The sequence below is a fragment of the Empidonax traillii genome, unplaced genomic scaffold, assembly GCF_003031625.1.
Source record: "Empidonax traillii isolate 1590-97213 ecotype Southwest subspecies unplaced genomic scaffold, ASM303162v1 scaffold624:size695616, whole genome shotgun sequence".
In the NCBI taxonomy this organism is placed as follows: Eukaryota; Metazoa; Chordata; class Aves; order Passeriformes; family Tyrannidae; genus Empidonax; species Empidonax traillii.
In genome coordinates, this window is record NW_020955817.1 from 293580 (window position 1) to 313741 (window position 20162).

Consider the following 20162-nt stretch of genomic DNA (forward strand, 5'->3'; position numbering starts at 1 on the left):
AACTCACTAAAGGGATTCCACTCACTTGATATTTGAAAGGTTTCTTTGAAAGGATGAAATTTAGGAGGCTCTTATAAATAAAGGGTAAAAATTCTGCTGAACGTGCTGCCCCCCACTGTATTAATACAACAGACTGGATTAATTTGGAGAAATGTACCTATATATATCTTAAATGTAAGTATAATTCAAATTTTTATCTATCTATCTATCTAAAATATATACAAAATAGTCTTAGATTATACATTGATTTTGTGAAAAACATAAATCCATAGGGTTCAGAATGCATCAGGAGTCTGAATATTTTTGGATATTTTTGGCATTTCCTGACAACAGGACAAGTCATGCAGAATTCGGGTGGCATTCTTGGGGATGCAGGAAGGCAAGGGAACCGATACTACAGAGCTGTCTTTTACTCCAGAATTGCAGTGTTTTAAATACTTGTATCTGGGCAGCAGAAAATTATTTCTAATTATTTCTATTTTTTTCTACTTTTTTTTTGGGGGGGGGAGGGGGGTTCACGAAGCAATTCCCAAAAGTAGGCTTGATGGATGATTCACTTTGACATTGCTGCCCTCCAGCGGTCCTGTTGAGGTTTCCATGTTTTCAGGAAAGCCTTTAAAAACAAACATTGTATTGAATCTTTGTTTTGATCAGGTAACTGAGCAGGTATAAATATTTACATCTATGCAACCGAGCATATTCTCTTGCCAGCGCATTAGGTAAAGTGTTTTCGTTCACTACACTGGCAAAACTATCCATTATCCTGTAATTATTGCAGATGCAGCCAAACAGGTATGACTGGAATGTGGGTCTCCTTCGCGTGGTTTCCCAGGTGTCCCTTGAAGAAGAGCTAAAAACGGCACCCACAGAATGACTTTAAAACCCAAGCAAAATTTGGAAAATGGAGAAATAACCTTTCAGGTTCAGGTGAAAAACGCCAAGCAATTGAGTTTCTGAAAGCTGGCTTCTCCCACTGCACCGCTTCCCTCGCCTGCCAAAGTTGCTTTTTATTTCAGATGTCCTGGTTAGTTCAAAAACCATCCCTCTCACAGCTCTCACCTTGCTGGCTGTACTGTTATGGTCTCCAGTCCTCCTGAAGATAGTTTGGAATAAGCTGTGTCTGGCAGTTCCACCTGGATATTCCTCATTATTTTCTCTCTTAATGTATGTGGGGTTATCTTGTGACTCTCTCCTGACGTGAGTCAACCATTTCACTTGCTTCCAGTTTACACTTCCTGACTTCAAACGTTTCTTTGTTTCCTGTACCTACAAGTCTGTCCCTCACCAGAACGTGTCAGTCGGTATTGCCTGAAATACTCAGGCTGGAATTTCACTCAGGCCACGTGGGATTCACAAAGCAGACACACCCAGCATGCAGGAGAAGCATGTGGAAAATGCATTCACAAGGGGGCCAGTCATTCCTTTTCAACAGCAGATACATCACACTCTAATTAAACTGGAAATGGGCTCTGCCTCCATGTAGAGATCCAGAGATCCTCAGTGATATCCCTCCACACATCGACCCAGAGATCCTCCAGGCTGGCACTCTCAGCCAGAGAAGAACAAGGGGCTCCTGCTCCACTGACATGTTCCTGAGTCAGAGAGGGTTACTGGATTACAGACCCTGACTTCCTTTTGTCAAAAGCTATGCCTTTAGCCCCAAAACAGCTCACCCAGTAATGTGTTCTATTAAAACTGGTGGTTTTCATTCTGTGCTCCGGGACTAGCTGGGGTCCCACCGATTGTTTACAGGGAATCTGTGAAAGTTTACAAGGAAAGCGGCTTCTGGTTGCATTCACAACCCGTGCCTTCTGCTTATGGATATGCCTTTGTCCCCCAAATTAACAAATAAGCTTAACATTTTCACACTCCAGAATATTTTTCCCTGTGGTCGTAAAGGCTCTACTCAGTGCTAGTTTTGGTGAAAATCCATTTCTTGGCACATCACCTACATGGTGATGGACCAAAGGCTTCATTTCTACAGGTCTTAAGGACTTTGCAGTAACAAAATTATTTAATTGATGCTTAATAGTGTTCACCTGCCCTTCAGGGGCATCACTGAGGAGATGTCTGTACCCCAGACCTACACTGCAGATTCCTGGTTTGCATATATATATATATATATATATATATATGCATGGACTAGGTTTGTGTGAGCTTCTTCTGTCCTGGAAGCAATCTGGCATGGCGTGGCAGAATTCCACTACAGCTAATTTATTCTGCTGGGAATAACCCACTGATTGACACTTTTTAGTAGGAAATATGGTTCTCTCTTCCCTTCTGGTTTTCAGTTCTTTTGGAAGCTCAGCAGCCAAGATTTCTATAAATGCAAAAAAAAAAAAAATAATCTTGGAAGAGGAGAAATTTTTGCTTTATTCCTTCTGCTTCTCTCCCCACCCTTGGGAGCTCCTGTCTGAGATCACCCTACTACTTACTTTTTAGCCCTTGTGATTTAGCTGTTTGAGCTCATTCAGCCAAGCCATGTCTACCAGAAAACCATGGCATGGGCTTGTTTTTTGCTGTCCCAGTGCCTTTACCAGATTTTCCCTCCTTGCCTTGTAATCTTGAGCGAAAGAAATTAAACTCCTTTTTTCTTACCTTTATCTTAAAACTTTTTTCTCAGCCTCCTGTCATCAAACTTCCAGACCCAACATGTTTGCAGATGCTCCTCTGCTCTCCTGTTTTGTGTGCCAGGTGAAATAAAGGGAAAAATGCAAATCATCCTTCCATGCCTGTCTGTGCTCCACAGGTCTCCAATGTGAGGATGGGCTGAGCCAAGGCACTTTTGACTGGTAAAGGAAGGGGCAAAGTCTGAATATTCAGAGTAGAAGATGGTAGATGGAAAAGACTCACTACCTGCCTCCTGTGTGCTGCAGAGCAATGAAGAATTGCCACCTAATTCAGAAGAAAAAAGGAATCCGAACACCCCCAAGATGAACCTCAGGAGAAGTGATTTTTAAATTTTACCTTGATTTATTTTCACCTCCGTGAAAACCATCACTTTAGGCCAAGCTCCAAACAATATCTTTCCTGGCTATGTTGTTTCAGGGTGATGAATGGGGTCTATTTAAATGGATTTTTATCCCTTTGTCCTCACGAACTTGGGCACAGACAAATGACCCAGAAGGCCAGCTGAGTTAGGACTGCAGAGCTGACCAAGAACATCTTGCTTTAGTCCTAGAATCGTGGCATCATACAATGGTTTGGGTTGGAAGGGAACTTGGAGATATTCTAGTTCCAACCCCCCTGCCTTGGGCAGGGATGCCACTGACTGGACCAGGTTGCTCCAAGCCCCATCCAACCTGGCCTATCCCGAAAGATCATCTCAAAGAGACTGTTCACCTTGGGAGAACATGAATGTGGAGTGCTAGAGCTACCTCCAAAAGCCCTTGCAAGGGTAGGATGGGACGTAAGTAAATTAATCACAGGCAGCTGAAGTGCAAGGAGAGGACAAGGAGAGGGCATGTGGCTGTTGCAACCTGGCCCTGGTGATAGGAATGAAAAGGAAATGATTTGGGTTTCCTAAAGATGACCTGGTCTCATTTTTGATTCTTGCCACAGACTAGGATGAATCTCCCTGGAAATAGTGTCTGTAGGAGTCAAGATAACTCTTACAAGTGTGGATAAGTGTGAGAGAAAATCTGTCCTACTGGGATGGGAGAGTGCAAGAGGTGGTGATGCCCCGAGGGCATGCAGAGTCTGTCATCAGCAAAATGTACAGCTGTGTTATCACCTCTGTTTCCCAGCATATTATTTCATTTTTTGCTGGTAGGGAAAGATAAGGCTGGCTCAGCCAAACCATCCTGCTTGCATGTGCTTTTCCATGTGAGCCCTGCAGTGGATCAAAGACAGCGAGGAGGCAGCTCCATTCACCAGCCAGAGGAGCTGGTGCCTGCCTACAAAATCAGGATCTCCTTTCCTGCCCAGGCTGGCAGGACACATTCAGTGGGACCCTTTGCTGTGCCCAGGAAATCATGAAACAAGGCATCTGTTGTTTCCCTCTACCTTCAGTTATTGCCATCTAAATGGCCTTCACCAAAGGCACTGAGACAAGGCATGGCCCTAGTGTGGAGGTCCCAGAGTGACTGGTTTTCTCCCCGCTGTGTCCTGCTGTGACCCACACCTCATAACCCTTCTGTGAAGCTGACTACTTGTGTTTGCATCATAACATATCTCTAGGAAGGCTATTCCAGAAGCTACTTCGATGATCTTTTAATATTTCTAACACACACAGGGGTTTCCTTAGGGATCTGAGCAAGGAAAGGTCTCCCAAGGGAAGGTTTTGCTCTTAGGACAGTGTTGCCCACAGTTGCCTCCATGTCATGTAAGATGCCCAAGGACACAGAATACACTTGCCAGGGTCTGGAGGATGTTGGTGTAGGATCTGCAGGGACTGACAGCCTTCTGAAGCAGAAGCAGGTGGCAAGCTGGGATGCACTGCAGCACTTGAAATGACATGGAGACTGCTGTGTTTAGGCAGCCAAGTACTGTTTTTACAATTGTTGAGTTCAAGAAGCAGCACTGTTCACCCCTCTGGAGCACCCAGACAAATCTCTCTGTGACAAATTAGCCATCAAAGTATGACCTAAAGTGCTACACTGTAGCATGGAATCCATTACAGTGTTAATTTGGACCTGGAAACATTCAGTTACCTCACACAAGAAGAAATGCCTGAATTTGAGGGCTTCCCCATTATTCTTTTTTCACATTCAGCAGAATAGGTGAATTCTTCTTTTAATTGCACTTGGCCTTAAAAGGATGCACTCCTGCATCATCACAGAATTATTCCCGATGCATTAGAAAGTGTGAAAAATGCTTCAAAAGCTCATTTTACCCTGAGCTGCAGCTGGCACTTTGGAATTAAAAGCATCAAGTCTTCATCCTGCTGGTGTGTTTGTGTGCTGTGATTCAACGTGGTTGCAACACTTCCAAGTGAAACTCTTCTTTAAGCAGCCAAAGCTGGTTTGTTGGGTTGCCTTTTGTTTTGGCAGAGCAGCCTTTCTTACCTTTCATCTAAAGAAGATCCACCACCGGTAAAAGCAGGAGTGTGTCAGCTATTTCTGTAGCAAAATACATGTCCAAGGAGATTTCCCACCTTCTGCTCCACCAAGAGCGAGGAGAGTGAAGTTCTCATGGTTCAAGGATCACATGGTGGGCACAAGGGTAGCTGATGGCATAATTTGGACTAGGTGGACAAGGGGAGCCCTGAGGAGCTTAGAGAGGTGCCTGAGATGCCACAAACCCAAAGACAAAGCAGTTTCAGAGCTGTATTTTCTGGTTCTTGTGCAGCCCACGAGCTCAGAGCCGGGATCCCACCAGCAACACTAGTAGAAATTGTGTAGCTCCGCATTTGAGTTTCCGGGAATTGTTCCCACGGGCACGTCCGTGCGCAGTTGCACAAACCGGGTCTCCTGCAGCCCGAGGGGGGTTCACATCTGTGGGAAGGCTCTGCTGGTTGAGGTGCCCGACAGCAGGAGCAGGAAGGAAATGACTCATTCAACCTTTCTGCTTTGGCTGCACCAGGCTTGCAAAACTGATGAGGAGGCACCAAAACCCAATAAAATACTTCCTTAACGGGCAACTTCTATGACTCTTTCCACACCCTGATATCCCCTTGGTGTTTTCTTTCCCAAAATCCAAATAACACCACCAACCAGAGAAATGTGGCTGCGTTTGATTGGATCAGAAGTATAAATGGATAGTTTTGGAAGCGGCAGATGCAACTTTATATATAAACTTGAGTTCTGCCATGCACTTCAAACAAAGGTTCAGTATTTCCTTTGCAATAAAGATGTAGTGTGTGATCTCAGACTTAAAACACCACCTCCCTGAAGGGTATTTACTCTATTTTGAGATGCTTCAGCATCTTAATTTGGTCCTCTTCGCTGTTTTCAAAGGCTCCTCTCTCTTCACTGACAGTTTATTGAACTGTGCTCCTAACTTTAATCTCATGAAATGAAACTAGATCCTAAAAGAAGCTAAATCAGAGGTGATGAATACTCTTTTTGAAGACATTTGATGGGATTTTTCAAGTTCATCCTTCTATTCATTTAGGAAAAATGTTAATTAAAAAAGTTAATCTAGTAATAAATTGCCACACTGTCTGGTTTTTGGTGTTTTTTTTTTTTTTTTTTGTTTGTTTGTGTTTTGGTTTTTTTTGTTTTTCCTAAATTTCAGTATGTGTCTTCTCTTCATCTCATGTCTGGCTATTCAAAGATCGTGGCTGATTATAAATTGTCTCCAGAAATGCTGGCTGTCCATCAGGACCCTGGGAGACACAGGAATTCCTCACATACTTTCTTCACAAGTATCTGCTCTGTAGATGTTAGCAATTAAAAACATTTTCATACTCTGCATGACTTGTTCAGATGGGGCTGGAGGGAAGTCTGATGTCACTGATCTTGTGTGAAGTGTAGTTTGAACTCTTTGGGAACAGAAATAAAAATGCCTTACTTGGAACATCCCTGATTATCTGTGTTGCACGTTCTGGAATCACAAGATCCTCATGTGCAGTCTAAACTTGTGGGGCATCTTTATATCTACTAGGACTTTCTAAAATATAGGTGTAATTCAGGCTTTCCATCTTTTCTGCACATTTAAAAGTCATATCAATTGGCTACAATGAAAAAAAGAGCTGCAATTAGGTAATGATCTGAACAATTGCATCTAATTATTGTGATTATCCCAGTTGCAGAGAATTAAGCTGACAGATGAAGTATATTCAAAGGAACCATTATGACATTAATCATCAACCCTCCTCCACACTTAACCTGTATCCCCCAGTGCTGTGGGCTGGAAAGAGGCAACGGTGCAAGAAGGAAGAGACACGTGTCAAGCGTTCCTGGCAGCAGGTGATGTGGCCTAGTGACTGTGGTCTTTGAAGGCTGGAAATGTTCACCACTAAACCAGGTCTCCAGATGCCACATCCACGCTCCTTTTTAACACTTCCAGGGGTGCTGACTCCACCACTTCCCTGGGGAGTCTGCTGCAATGTCTGACCACCCTTTCAGAAAACAATTTTTTTTCCTAGTATCTAATCTGAACCTCCCCTGGTGCAACCTGAGGCCATTTCCTCTCATCCTGTCACATATCAGAGGGGGTCATTAGTGGATAAAAGTTGCAGGACCTTGGGACCAGCCTCTTGCTGTTCTTCTCTCCTAACAGAGACAATCACTCCACGTAATGTATTCAAACCAGCAAGTCTAGCACATCACTAGTTTACCCAATTAAGGTGATTGTTTCTCATTCATGCGACGGTAATTTCGTGTTAATGGTCAGATTCCCTAATTCACTGACACAGTTATAAATCACAGTATTGTGTAGCTAATCTGTAATGTTTACTGATGTGCTGCACTGAGAAATGTTGTAGGCATGATGTTTTCTTTAAGCTTCTTGTTCATTGTTAATAGATGAGATTTTCATAGCTTTAAAAAGAAAGTCTCTGGGGTCCTCTCTCCCTAGAAAATCTTGCTGTAAGTGTTTTAAACTAAATGTACTTTTCTGTACAACTCTATGGTAAAGATATTTTCATTCTCCCAAAATCAAAATATTTAAAGTCAGGGAATTTAACATTAGAGTGCTCACTTAAACCAACATTTGTTAAAGCATAGAAATGCACAAAAACGACTCACAGCCACTCATAAATCTACACTGTAGTGACAAAAATGAGGTAAACAAATATAAAATAAAACAATCGGCACAAAATTAGTCTGAAGACTAAAATGAATGCAATGTCTAAATAATACCAAGCACTAATGGACTGAGGCCAAAATATTTTACTGTCTCCTTTATACTGAAATTCCAAGAGTTATAATGAACTTTTCAGAATAAGTAGGGGAACCTAGGACCTCTATTTCCAAATCTTAAGCATAATCTTGCTTTTTATTCCATTTTCATGTAATTTTTCAGCCTGAAATCAACAGGAGATTTGTTGAACTGGTAATTCTTGCAGTCTTTATTGTGACTGTACAGTAATAGATGACTCCTTTGATTGCTTTACTGCTTTATTTGGTGGTTAGAACTGCTCTTGGTTTCTAAGTGGAGGGAAAACCCTTCCGAATACTTGAGATATACTGAGTCAGGTAGGCGCATTTCTGGCTTAGCAAGTCGAATTTATCTTCTACTCCAGCTGAAATACCTCATTAATTTTAATGGGACTGGTAGAGGATTATGCCAGCAGCAGGTTTACACATCCCAGCATCTGTCGCTTCCTTTTCCTGTGGCCATGCACTGCTCTCCTAAGTGGGAGTAACTGTTGCAATAAATGGTTTAAATGCAGATGTAGACAGCAATGTCATTTAGTCTGAAGATATTTTGGCACAGCTGTCTGTGGTGATAAACAAGGCATCTGTCTGCCCCTTCCCATCCCCTGAGCTGTGTGATTCTGCTGTTAATTCCATTCCAGCCTAGTTTACAAACTTTGGTGAATTACTCTGTCCAGTGAGTGGCCCACAAACCCAATAATCTCACTATTCTTGACAGTCATAAATCCCATTCCTGAGCTTTTTCCAGTGTATCTCCTAAGGGAGCTTGATTTCCAAAGCCACGAGGCCGCTCTTCCCCACGCTGCAGTGTGTTTCTTGCAGGTGAAGGACCAGCAGCTGCTGGAAAACTGGGAGTGCTGGGAAAATTTGCGGATAAGTAAATATTGGGTGGAGCAGCCTCAGTGGCAGGATCAGTCCTAGGGATCCCAGGTCTTGCCTGGGCAGGGAGTATTAGCAGCAAGAATTGTGTCCATCTAATGAAAGAGGGCACTGATAACTGAGGAGTAATGATGCCTTTACAGGAGGTGAGTCACCAGGGCAGCTGGAGCTGGCCTCCCACATGGATATCTGGGCTGCTTTGGGAGAGCCCTAAGCAGTTACCGAAGTGTAAAAGGCAGCTGACAATTTTACATTTTGCTGTCCATCTGTTTTTGACCCTGTGGAAGGTGTCCCTGCCCGTGGCAGTGGGGTTGGAACTACATGATCCTCAAGGTCCCTTCCAACCCAAGCCATTCCAGGATTCTATCAATCCATTTATATGAGATTTGGATGCAGAGACACCTGATGTTCTGAGGATTGTAACACACCCCATCTAAAGAGTAAACAGACTGGGAAAAGACATAAAAACCCCTAAATATTTCAGTGAACAGCCAGACCATAACTAAAATGTTTGAGAATTCCAGTCCCGCTTCTGCGCTGACACAAACTCTATTTAATATGACATTTTCTTTTGTGCTGGTTTCCGTAATTCTCCTGCTGACAAAAACAGCCCCACGTGGCTGCCAAAGCTCCCTGCTGGCCATGTAACCCCGAAATGATTCCTACACTGTGACACTGTGGCAGAAACCCTGAGTCCTTTTAGCAAAGCAAACAAAGCCCTCAGCTGTTACGCTCTGGAGAGGCGTCTGGGAACATTTCGGTGGGGTGAGGAGGGTGTGTGTGAGAGTCTGAAGGGCAGAGGGAGCCAGGAGGCATCTCCTCCATTGGAAAGACTCGGTGTTGGGGCGGTGTAGCATTCCTCTGAGATGAAAAGCTGCTCCTTCCACTGTGTGCAATTAAATCAACACTTGAGTCATGCCCTCGGAGTGGAGACAGGTAAACTGCTTTGCTTTCGGTTTGCTGAGATTTACGGTTCACTGTGGGACTGAGCCCTGCAAACACTCCTGGCTTTGAGCTCTGCAAATGCCCTTTGCTGCCTGGGCTGGGCTGTGTGTGCAAAACAAAGGAGGAGAATGCAAAGGAGTGTAGGGGTGCGAGAAATGGGAGATCTCCTTGCCTTTGCAGGGCTCCAGATGATCTTGGCACCTTTGCATAGGGACATCTGTGTTGGAGGGTGTGTTACAGAGGCTCCTCACCCAGCCTGCCTGACATTTAACTCCTTCCAACCTCATCCCTGTGGCTGGAGAGCAAGTGGGTTAATCAAGATGTGTCCTGGCTTTAGGCCTCAGTAAAATATCAGGGAGAATAAATGTAATGGGGAAAAGTGAAAAGTTGGGCAAGGTTTTGTGAAGCCTCCTGGCATGCTCCATTTGGATGTGGCACTTGGGAATATGGTTTAGTGGTAAACATGTGGTGCTGGATTAATGGTTGGACTTGATGATCTTGGAGGTCTTTTCCAGCCTCAGGGATTCTATGGTTCCAGCTACCACTTCAGCTATGATCATGGAAAAGGCAGCACAGCAAGAAGGATGCACAAGAAGACACACTGGGCTGTCATAAAGGGGTAAATGAGGGGGATCTTCTTCACATCACAAGGGACAATGGTGGGGAAGCTCAGTTTTGCTTTCTTGATGATGCCCTGTCCAGCCTGAGGTAATAATGGCTGTGTTCACACCAGAGTGATGGTCGTGTCCTGGTGCTGTCATGCCCCACACTGCTGTGAAGGGGTTCTATCCACAATATGGTCTGAATAATTTTGGGGACTAATGTAGCTCTCTTAGACTCCCCTCTTTGCCACAGAAGGCATAGGGACACTGGGCAGTCCATCTTCAGCAGAGGAGCTTGTGTCAGGCAATCTGAGATGAAATATAGAATCATAGAATCAACTGGGTTGGAAAAGACCTCCAAGATCATCAAGTCCAATCCTTGATCCAACCCCACCGTGGTTCCCAGACCATGGCACTCAGTGCCACATCCAGTGTCATCTTAAAAATCTCCAGGGATGGTGAATCCACCACCTCCCTGGGCAGCCCATTCCAATGCCTGATCACTCTCTCTGTAAAAAATTTCTTTCTAATATCCAACCTAAACCTCCCCTGGCAGAGCTTAAGACCATGCCCTTGTCCTACTGCTGGTTGCCTGGGAGAAGAGACCAACCCCCACCTGGCTGCAACCTCCTTTCAGGTAGTTGTGGAGAGTGATGAGGACTCCCCTGAGCCTCCCCCAGGCTAAACAACCCCAGAGCTCCCTCAGCCTCTCCCCATGGGACTGGTGTGATACAGGGAAGAGTGAAGGAGTTACTCTAATGCCGTTTCCCATCACCACTTTCAAACTGCCCTTCTCTGCTTTTTCTCTTTTGTGAAAGCCATCATGTCCTCATCACCTCAGCTTTACTGGAGTCTCCAGTCTGGCTGGCTCGTCCACCAGCCTTCCTGTACACTCCCTCCAGTGCTCTTCCCCATCAGCTGAAAGGGTGACAGGTCGTGGAGGTGTCCTCCCAAAATCCCCCTGCCTCAAGGCCTTTAAGGCCGTACCAGGAATCTCTTGGGTGCTTCCAGTTGCTGTCCTGCCTGCCAGCAGCCAACCTTGCTGCCAAACAGTTTGCCCCACTCCAGTCAATGCCTGTGGGTTTGAAAAAGGAATTGTTCCTTTCTGGGTCCTTTGGAAAGTGTCTAGTGGGAGATGACCCCCCCTCCCCGCCTCAAGCCATGCTGGTGGCCATGGGGTGAAGAGGTGGACTTTAGAAGAGTCATAGGGTGAAATCTCAGTTCCTTTTTTACTTCACTTGCTTGGTTTTGTTAGTTTGGTATTAACACAAGGAGTTTTGTATTAACACAAGGAGTTCTGCACTAACACAAGGCGTTTTGCTGTATTAGGGCAGTTTTCCTTGGGTGGTGGCAGCAGCCTCGTGTTTGTGGACTGTAAAACTCCCTGAGAGCAAGGTTTGGGCTCTCAGAGGAACAGCCCAGTTCCTGGCAGGGAGGGACAAACTGTCCTAGTCCCAAAATATTTTTCACCACATGTTTCCCAGATCTGTCACCATCAGAGAGGGACTTTCCCCTTCCGTCAGCAGAGCTGCCGGTTTCACAGGTGCTGAGGAGTGAGGGCTCTGAATCTGCCAATAACTCCATCAAGTGTTTGCATCAGGAAAACCTAAATAACCGGAAATGTATATAAGCAAAACAACAAAACAATAACTAAAAACATCCAAGTAGAGGGAAACTTTATTTTCCCACACTGGATTCCTTTTCTTTCCCTGTTTGCCAGCAGTCTCTCTCTCCCCTTCAGAAATATCTAATTCAGGAGGAGGGGACAGAGTGGAAGAAATCAGTTCCACTCAGTAAAAGCCTCAGGACAGTGAGAACTCCGGTAAAACCCCAGTTTTTCTGTCTCACTGTCTCAAATGCAAGGCTCATAACTTTACTTGTGCCCTGAGCTCATTCCCTTGCGAGTGTTTGTGGTCACAGCTTCTATTTCTACACTGGCAAGTTCTGACCAGTTGTTTTTTTTTTTTTCCCTTGTGAAAAGAATTATACCCCCACCAGCATGTAAAAGCTCTTTAGCCCTAAAACTCTGGTCTGTGGCATCTGCTTAAGCCCCTTTCCTTGACTTGGGGACCGCCAAGGATGAACCCGCAGCACTCGGGTGTCTTCTGGAAGCCGCGCCAGGAAGGAAAGGAGAACGAAAATGTTGCAGCGGCAGGAAAAGAAGCAAAGAAGCATCGCTGCGAGAGGGTTCAGCAGCAGTAGCAGCAGCAGCAGGAGGCTGGGCCAGCGGTGAAGACGCCAGACTGGAGCAGGGAGGAGCCAGGGCCAGCGCTGGGGCTCGGGCGCTTGGCCGCAGTCGGCGCGCCGGGCAAGGCAGCGGCGTGCGGATGCGGGAGAGAAATAAATGAGGAGTCACAGCGAAGACGCAATTCCAGCCGAGGGGAAGGAGCAGGCCTCTCCGAAGGGAGCTGACGTTGGGGATTACCGGAGCGGGGAGCGGCGGGAGCCTCGCAGCTCTGGCTGCCACCGGCGCTAACTTCTGGGCACAGCTGTTCGCCAGAGTCCCTCCTGCTGCTGCTGCTGCTGCTGCTGCTCGTCGGCTTGTTCTGCGGCCATGGAATCGAATGGCACATTCCTCGCTTGCCACGGTAAGTCTGGGGAAACGTTCTTGCGTTTCAGCTCTCTAATCGTGTCCAGGAGATTTATTTTCCCTCCTCTCTTCTCCTCCGCCCTTCGCCTCCCCATTCTCTCATTTGGAAGTAAGGCAGCATTGACTCGCTGTTACAGAGAGAGATGACAGATTTTTCTCTGTTAATAGGGCGAGCTCTGTTGGTAGGAAGGGTGTCTTGGCTGGGTAAGTGTCTGCAAGTTCAGAAAAGTGGATCCAAATCTCCTCCCCTTTCTGGTGAAACAGACCGGGATGGGTGCTCTGCTCAGTAAACTTTGTGGGCTCTGGTGAAGAAAACAGAGCCTGGATAAACACCTCGGCTCTGGGTCTGTCACCAGGACTCTGTAAATATTAAGTACCAAATAAGTAATGTTTCTAAAAAAAGAAGAAATGAGATTTAAGACGATGCAATCATACCAAGTCTGGGAGGCTTGTCCTGATGGACAGAGTAATGAAATATCCCCCCTTATTCCCTCATTTGACTTCATGTATTGCTTTGTTACCCCTTCACTGTGTTTTACTTACTCTAACGAGCAGAAAAAACTCAGGGCTGTGATAGCTACAGATTGAAATGGGCTATTGTGATCCCACAGAAACAGGAAAAGCCTGGAGAACTTATTTCATGAAATTGGTTCTTTCTTACTACAGATGAGCTATAAACAAAAATAAACAGAGCAATAAGTGATTGCACATAATCAATTTAGTGCTTCCAGGAGAATCGTGAAAAGATTCCCCCCAGGCTCAAGAAATCTTCCCTCTGATTCTCCCAGATGCTGGAAATCCAGCAGGAAGGTGAACCAGAGGTTAATGTTATACTTTTCGTAGGTATCTCATTCATTATACAGCCACTGGGGAAAGAGAGCGAAGAAACACATCTGGAACTATTAAAACGTTTCCCACTCTGGCCTGTGGGTTATTTTTCAAAGAATATTATTTAGTCTTCTGGGGGTAGGGATCGAGAAGATTTCGGTGGCTCTTAATCTATTTTCTTGTCACAAGCAGAAAAACACACAAATGTTGAAAGAGCCAAGAATTTAGAAAAGTATTTACTGAAATTCCTTGACACATAACACAGACACACAAGTGCCAAAGTCACTCCAAATGCCAGACCTCTTAGACAAGAGGATTTGCTCACATGTGGACTTGCTAGCAGGATCGGACTTGTGCTATCTAGTTTGTAAGAAATTTCTGATACTGTGGGTTGTAGACATATTTTGTCCCTGGCTATGTGTTGAAACTCAGATTCTTTCTTTCAGTTTCTCTCTCTCTTCTTTTTTTTTTTTTTTTTTTTCCCCCTCAACATAGAAACAACAGCTGTATTTACCATGTCAGAATTAATGTGGGCTATTAATAATCTTTCTCTTGCCTTGTGAAGTTAGTTTGTTTCTGAGCTGGGAGCCCTCGTGCTTGCACAAATTATAGAATAGCCAATTTGTACTATGCCTTATTCTTATACACTGACTATTTCACACGAGACACTGTGGACATTGTGTAGGGAATGCCACAGTCCCAGTATGGGAATGCCCTCAGCCACAGCCCAGGGTGAGAATCAGCAGGGAAGAGTTAGTAAAATCCTACAAAACAGGCCATTTCCTTGTTTCTTCTGTCAGCAAGTCCTCGGGATTAATGTCTATATTGAAATTTCCAAATGAATCATCTCCACCTGCCCTTCAGAGCTGGGAGCTCTGAGGAGGCTCCTTCTGGGCTTCAACCACCACGGGTGGAGATAACATGATTTGGGATCAGCTGGGATCTGCTCTGGAGCAGCTGGTGACTTTGATCTCCTTTGCTACCAACAAAACGCTCCCAGCACACCCCTTTGATCCAGGTTGTGGATGTGCTGATGCTCTACGTGGGAGTTTTATGAGCCGTGGTGTTCCCAGTACCGCAGGAGGATTTGGGATACTGACACTTCTCAGTACACTACCCAGGCAATTTGTCTCTTTTTCAGACAGGACAAGTAAAACTAATTTTGCCCTTTTTATTTTGACACAAAACCTGCTAAATTTCACGTCTGAGCAATGTCTTTCAGTAAAACAAAAGCCCACAGTTGTTCCTGAGCTTGTTGCCAGTGTGTAAAGTCCTGGCCCAAAAGCAGCTGAGTCAGGGAAAGAAGATGCTTGGAGAAAAATAGATTTTAATGAGGAAGTGAAAGAGGAGGGAGAAGGAAATGCAGGCACTTGGAAAACTGCTGCAGGTAGCAGAGATGAAAGGATAGAACCAACCACAGGGAAAAGCAAGAGGGAGAGGTGTGTGGGAAAGAGATGGTTTGTGCAAGATCTGGAAACTCAGCTGCCCGGACAAGCAGCTCTGAGAGCCAAAGCTGTTGATGATTTGGGACCAAAGTGCAGTTTTCTTTAGAGGAGGATCAAAACATTTGAACAGATATTTTCAAAAGGAAAGCTGCAGATGAATATTTGGTGATTCGATCACCCAGCGTGGGATTCAGCTGGCTAAGCGTAGGTGTGTGAAAGAGATTTTAGGCTTTTATGGATCTAGGCAGGTGAATTGTGTCCTGTCTTCTCCTGGCCCCTTGTTCAGTGCACTGTAGGTATCTGAATAGCATGAGATTGACCTCCAGTCTTGTCTCTGAGGTCCTTCCCATGGGTGGAGGGTCTCAGTCCTTATCAGCCAAGCCTACCAGAACAGAAGGCTGCAGGCCTTGATCAAACCCAGAAGTTTCCCTTTTCCTTTATGCAGGCAGAGAAGATTTTGCCAGAGTTTCTTCCAACCTGAGATACCTCCATGCCTTAAACAGACCAGTCTAGACACTCTAGGCGGGAAAATTCTCACATCTCGGTCTGCCCCTCAAATGGTACCACACAACAAATCTCAGGGCATGTTTTTGGCCAGAGTTACAGGAATTCCAGATAAATCACTCAGGGAAAAAAAAAATTCCCCCCTAGTTTTGCATAATTCAGTTGTGCAATTTAATTATTGCAGGGATTTTTGCCCTGCTACAGAATGTTGAGAATGACTTGCATTTCACCTATGGAAGAAATTTCATCTCCTGAAGAAAATATTGTGAAAAACTGTTAAATGACCTTAAAAAAAATGAAGCTGGGACCCACCTACAACTGACTTTGGGTTTATGAAGAGAACATGTTCATCAGCTTGTGCCCAGAAACATGACTTGGGAGTTAGGCAACTAAACTGCATGAGTGCTCCTGCCTCTTGGTCCTGGTCCTATCCATCAAGTTGATATCTTTCTTTTCCACTACTTTCTTTACACATCAGCTACTGGAAAAGCTGTAATTTACTGCAAGCCAGTGTTTGTTTTAGTGCCTCTCACTCTGCAGCCAGAATCTCTGTGTGCACCCTGATGGAGGGACCGGTGGAAGGACCAAACCAAACCTTCAGTCTGGTTTTGGGTTCCTGAGTGCAATGAACTTTAGTTGGGTGTTTTACCTGGATTTCATCAAGAGTGCAGGGCAGTAGCTTTTGATGGGTCACAGCCTGTTCCATGCACTGATCCAAGCTCCCTGTGAGTGGCCCAGACTGGCAGGAAGATATATGAAGATATTCACGAATAAAGGTCATGATTTGAGCTGTCTGTGAAATGTCTGGGCAGGCAGCCTGGCTTTGCTTATACAAGCCAGGGCCAGGGCTCTGCACTGTTTAACTTCCAGCACGTTCCCCAGCATGGTTTTGATCTGGGTGATGGGCCTGCAGTCTTTCCCAGGGGGTAGCCTGGATATAGCCAGCCTGTTCTGGGGGAAGATGGGCTGCATGGACTCATCAGAGCTGGAGAAAGGACCATTCTCCCTCCCAGAGACATCGCAGACAAGGTGAGACAGACAAAGGATACAGAGAGAAAGTGGGGCTGAGAAATACTGGGCAGGGTGAGAGGACTGATCTCAGTGCCCCGGAAACCTGCCCATCACTTCTGGCCAGTGTGCCAGTGCAGGGAGTCTTCAGCCAGTGACTTGGAGGACAACCAGAATGTGAGACTCGGGAGAACTCCTCCTATATGAAATTTTAAGCTTTCATATTCACCATTTCTGGCCCAGCTCAGCAGGACCTCTCAAGCACCCCTGGGAGGGGAGTGGGCAAGAAAAGCCAGTGTAAGGGAGAGGTTCGCTGATGGAGAAGCCCATTCTCAGTGTCACCACAAGGTGGAACTTGGTACATACCACATGCACCGGAGATGCACCCACTGTCAGCAGGCACAGCAGCGCCTTTGGCTGGGGATGCAGCGATGAATCTGGTCCCAGCACCTGCTCCACGATCCCCACTTCCCCACAGGGGAGGGGAGTGGTGGTGTAGAGGAGCCACTGGCCTTTTTTGTTGGAGGTGAGAAGCTGTGCCAGCGGCAAGGCCTGCTCCTTGGAGGTTGTGAGGTGTGAAAAGGCGAACAGAGCCGAGAGCAGCGAGTGGTGTTCTGGGGGTAGCAAGGATGGAGGGAAGAGGGAGGTTTCCACGGGTGGGATGTGTGACAACATGGGTGAAGTGAAGGAAGGACTCCAGAGGGAAAGGCAGGGCAGGTGGGACCTTGCAGACATGGAAGGAACCTTGCTGTTGTGTTCTTCAGCACGGAAGAACAGCATCATGTAAAACAGACCTAATTTTTTCTTCTTGGTAACAAATACAGACCAAGGCACAACCTTTGGCCTCTTTAGTGGGAAAATCTCCCCTTAGCATGACATCTGTTGTTTGTTATGTGGCTGCCATAGGCATTACTGGTCATAATAATTTGCATCACGTGCATGACGTGATGGGGAAGTGGTGAGGTCATCACCAGCACAGGTATTTTCATTCCAGTCCTAAATTATCCCATGTCTAGGCAAATCAGCAGCTGAGTTTTGTTGTTTGTGTCAGTCTGGTGTAAAGAGACTATGATCAGAATTAGGGTTGCACCACTTCTGGTGCTGTCCAAACATGACGGTGACAGGAGAAGAGGTCCATCCCCAAAGAGATCAAAAAACATCCTGCTCCTTTCTCTGTGAAGTGGTAGTAGTGCTTCCTGAGCTCCTTTGTATAAGGATGTGATGGAGATTAATTCATTTTGGAAAATCATCTGAAGAGCAGCCTGTGCATTACAGTGTTTTCACATGGCCCATTTCCTAACAGACTCTACAGCCACTCTATCTCAAGTGCCTGTTTCCTGGATATTCAAGCACTTTGTTAACTTTTGGGACCATGTTCTGACATCCTCATTCACATCAATTTCTGTTTGCTCTGTGAGTAATCCGGCTGGAATCGATAGGACAATCGGCACAGCCTCGATCCTGGCCACAGCCACATGAGTAACTTCGCTCGTGTGACCAGTGCCACTAATTTAGGTGGGATTGGTCATGTGGGTAAAACTGCACGACCCACTCAGGTGTTACCTGCAGTGAATAAGGCTTGGAGAATTTTTTCCACTTCCTCCAGCACCAGAGTGTGACGGCAGCATCACGTAACACCAGCACGCAGTGCCGTGTAACCCAGGGTCACCCCTCAGGCTTCTGCTGTGAGATGTGACATTGTCTTTAAATGACCTTGAGACCACAGTACACCCAGCTCTGTTGTTTCCCTAAGCAGGGAATTTCTAGCCCAATTATCTCATCTTCATTTCAAAAACAAATTGATTTGAACTGTCTTACATCTCTGAAACCCTCACGGCAGCAAAACTTGCACATTGCTGTTCTGGAGAGGTATCTGAACTCAGTTGAATGCTGACTCTGTGCTGTGTGTGTGAGCAAACTTCAGGGATAAGTACAGCAAAATGTTCTCTGAGTGCCTGGAAAGCTTTAGGCAGGGCTGTCAGTGGCTCTGCTATTAAAAATTAATGAGAAAATGAAGCACAAGGGCTTTGTGTGCTCCCAGATCGATCCCTCTGGGACTCTGCTGCTGGACAGAACAGTTGGTGTGTAGAAGCAAATTGTTTTGCTAAGGCAATTACGGGAGGCTCTTCCCTACTCCTTTAATTAGATCAGTCCTCTCCAGTACAATGTGAAATATGGGAATTGCTCAGAGACTGATAGCTAATAAATATCATCTAGCCATCGCATCACGGTGCCCACCCCCTCAGCAGGTCAAAACCAAAGCTCCCAGGGAGTGCTGTGAAGATTATGGCTCTGACATCCAGACCCTGCATGTGCAGGGGGCCCACAAAGGCTGGAGGTGTTCCCTCGAACTCCCACTGCCTGCCTGGCTAACAAGTTCAGCAATGCCCCCTCCAGAAATGGCCTTTATTTCCCTTCCCTGTCTGTGATTTGCAGTGGCTGTGTGTAAATAAAGCTTTATTAGATGTATTGCTGTTCGAGGCCATGCAGTGCCCTGCCTCCTCTCCAGAGAGTTTCTTACATGTGGTGTATGGCAGCAATTAATGACTCTGGCCCTGTCCTTGTGCTGGCCAAATAACCCAAATAACTCTGTGCTTCTCTGTGGGGCTTGGTAGGGCTTCCTTCAGCCTGCAGAGGAAGAAGGGGAAGATGACTGGATAGACAGATACCAGAAACAGAGGTGATGTTTCTAAAACCTGAATTGAACATGATGAGGGGCTGGTGATGGAGAGAGCCTTTGATTAGGTTTGCAGCAGGAACACTGACGTGTGGTTTGATGTCAAGCTTCTTGGGCATATGCTGGTCCTGCAGCAAGGGACATTCACCCCATTTTGACCCCTTTCCCTGCAGTACTTCACCCTTGCTTGCCTGGCAGGACAGCAGCTGACAAAGGCAATGACAAAAATGTAGTCTGTGACAAGGTGTGTACAAAACTGCTGTTTGTCACTGCAGAGATGGTCATGGCTAGGGAAGAGATGGATTTTGGTCCCAGCCATTGCCAGGATGATGGGGAATGGTTGTGAGTTTCAGCAAAGGAAATTTATACTGGTCATAAAGAACAAATTCTTCACTGAGAACATCTAAGCTCTTGGACAGGTATCTGAATTGGCTGTGGAGTCTCTGTTCTTAGAAATATCCAAACTCACCTGGACAAGGCTGTGAGCAACCAAATTTACCTTTGAAGGTGACCCCACTTGAATTGGGTAGTTGACTCTAGAGAGCCTCAGAGATCCATTCCACCTTGAATTATTCTCTGATTTGTGTAATCAGTGACTTGTTAAATGCCTGACGGGGCTTATTCCTGTACCAGGGTGCAGGGTAAATCTGAATTACAAGAATAAACCCAAAGCTATGCAGAAATGCAGGGTGACTCACCCAAGTCACACAGGAAATCGGTGGCAGAGAAGACACTCTCCGGACTCTTAGGAAAATACTCTTCTGTAGGTGGAAAAAGAACGGCATTAAAACACAGTTTCCGAGCAGCTTTTTGGCCACCATCTGCCCTGGCTCAGAAGTGTTTTTAGCTTCGTCTTCAGTCCCTGTCAGTGGGAACAGCACGGAGCAGGCCGGCACAGAAGAGAAAGAAAGGGTGGAGCCA

At 45.7% G+C, this 20162-nt stretch overlaps 1 protein-coding gene across 1 annotated transcript in view; it reads left to right on the forward strand.

Annotated features, from left to right (window-relative positions):
• Positions 1–12282: 12282 nt before the first annotated feature.
• Positions 12283–20162, forward strand: part of PLCD1 (phospholipase C delta 1) — a 51579-nt gene continuing 43699 nt past the window's right edge. Inside the window, exon 1 of the mRNA XM_027898806.1 lies at positions 12283–12777. Coding sequence (XP_027754607.1) covers positions 12744–12777 — 34 coding nt within the window. The 5' untranslated portion in view covers positions 12283–12743. The remainder of the gene's footprint in view (positions 12778–20162) is intronic.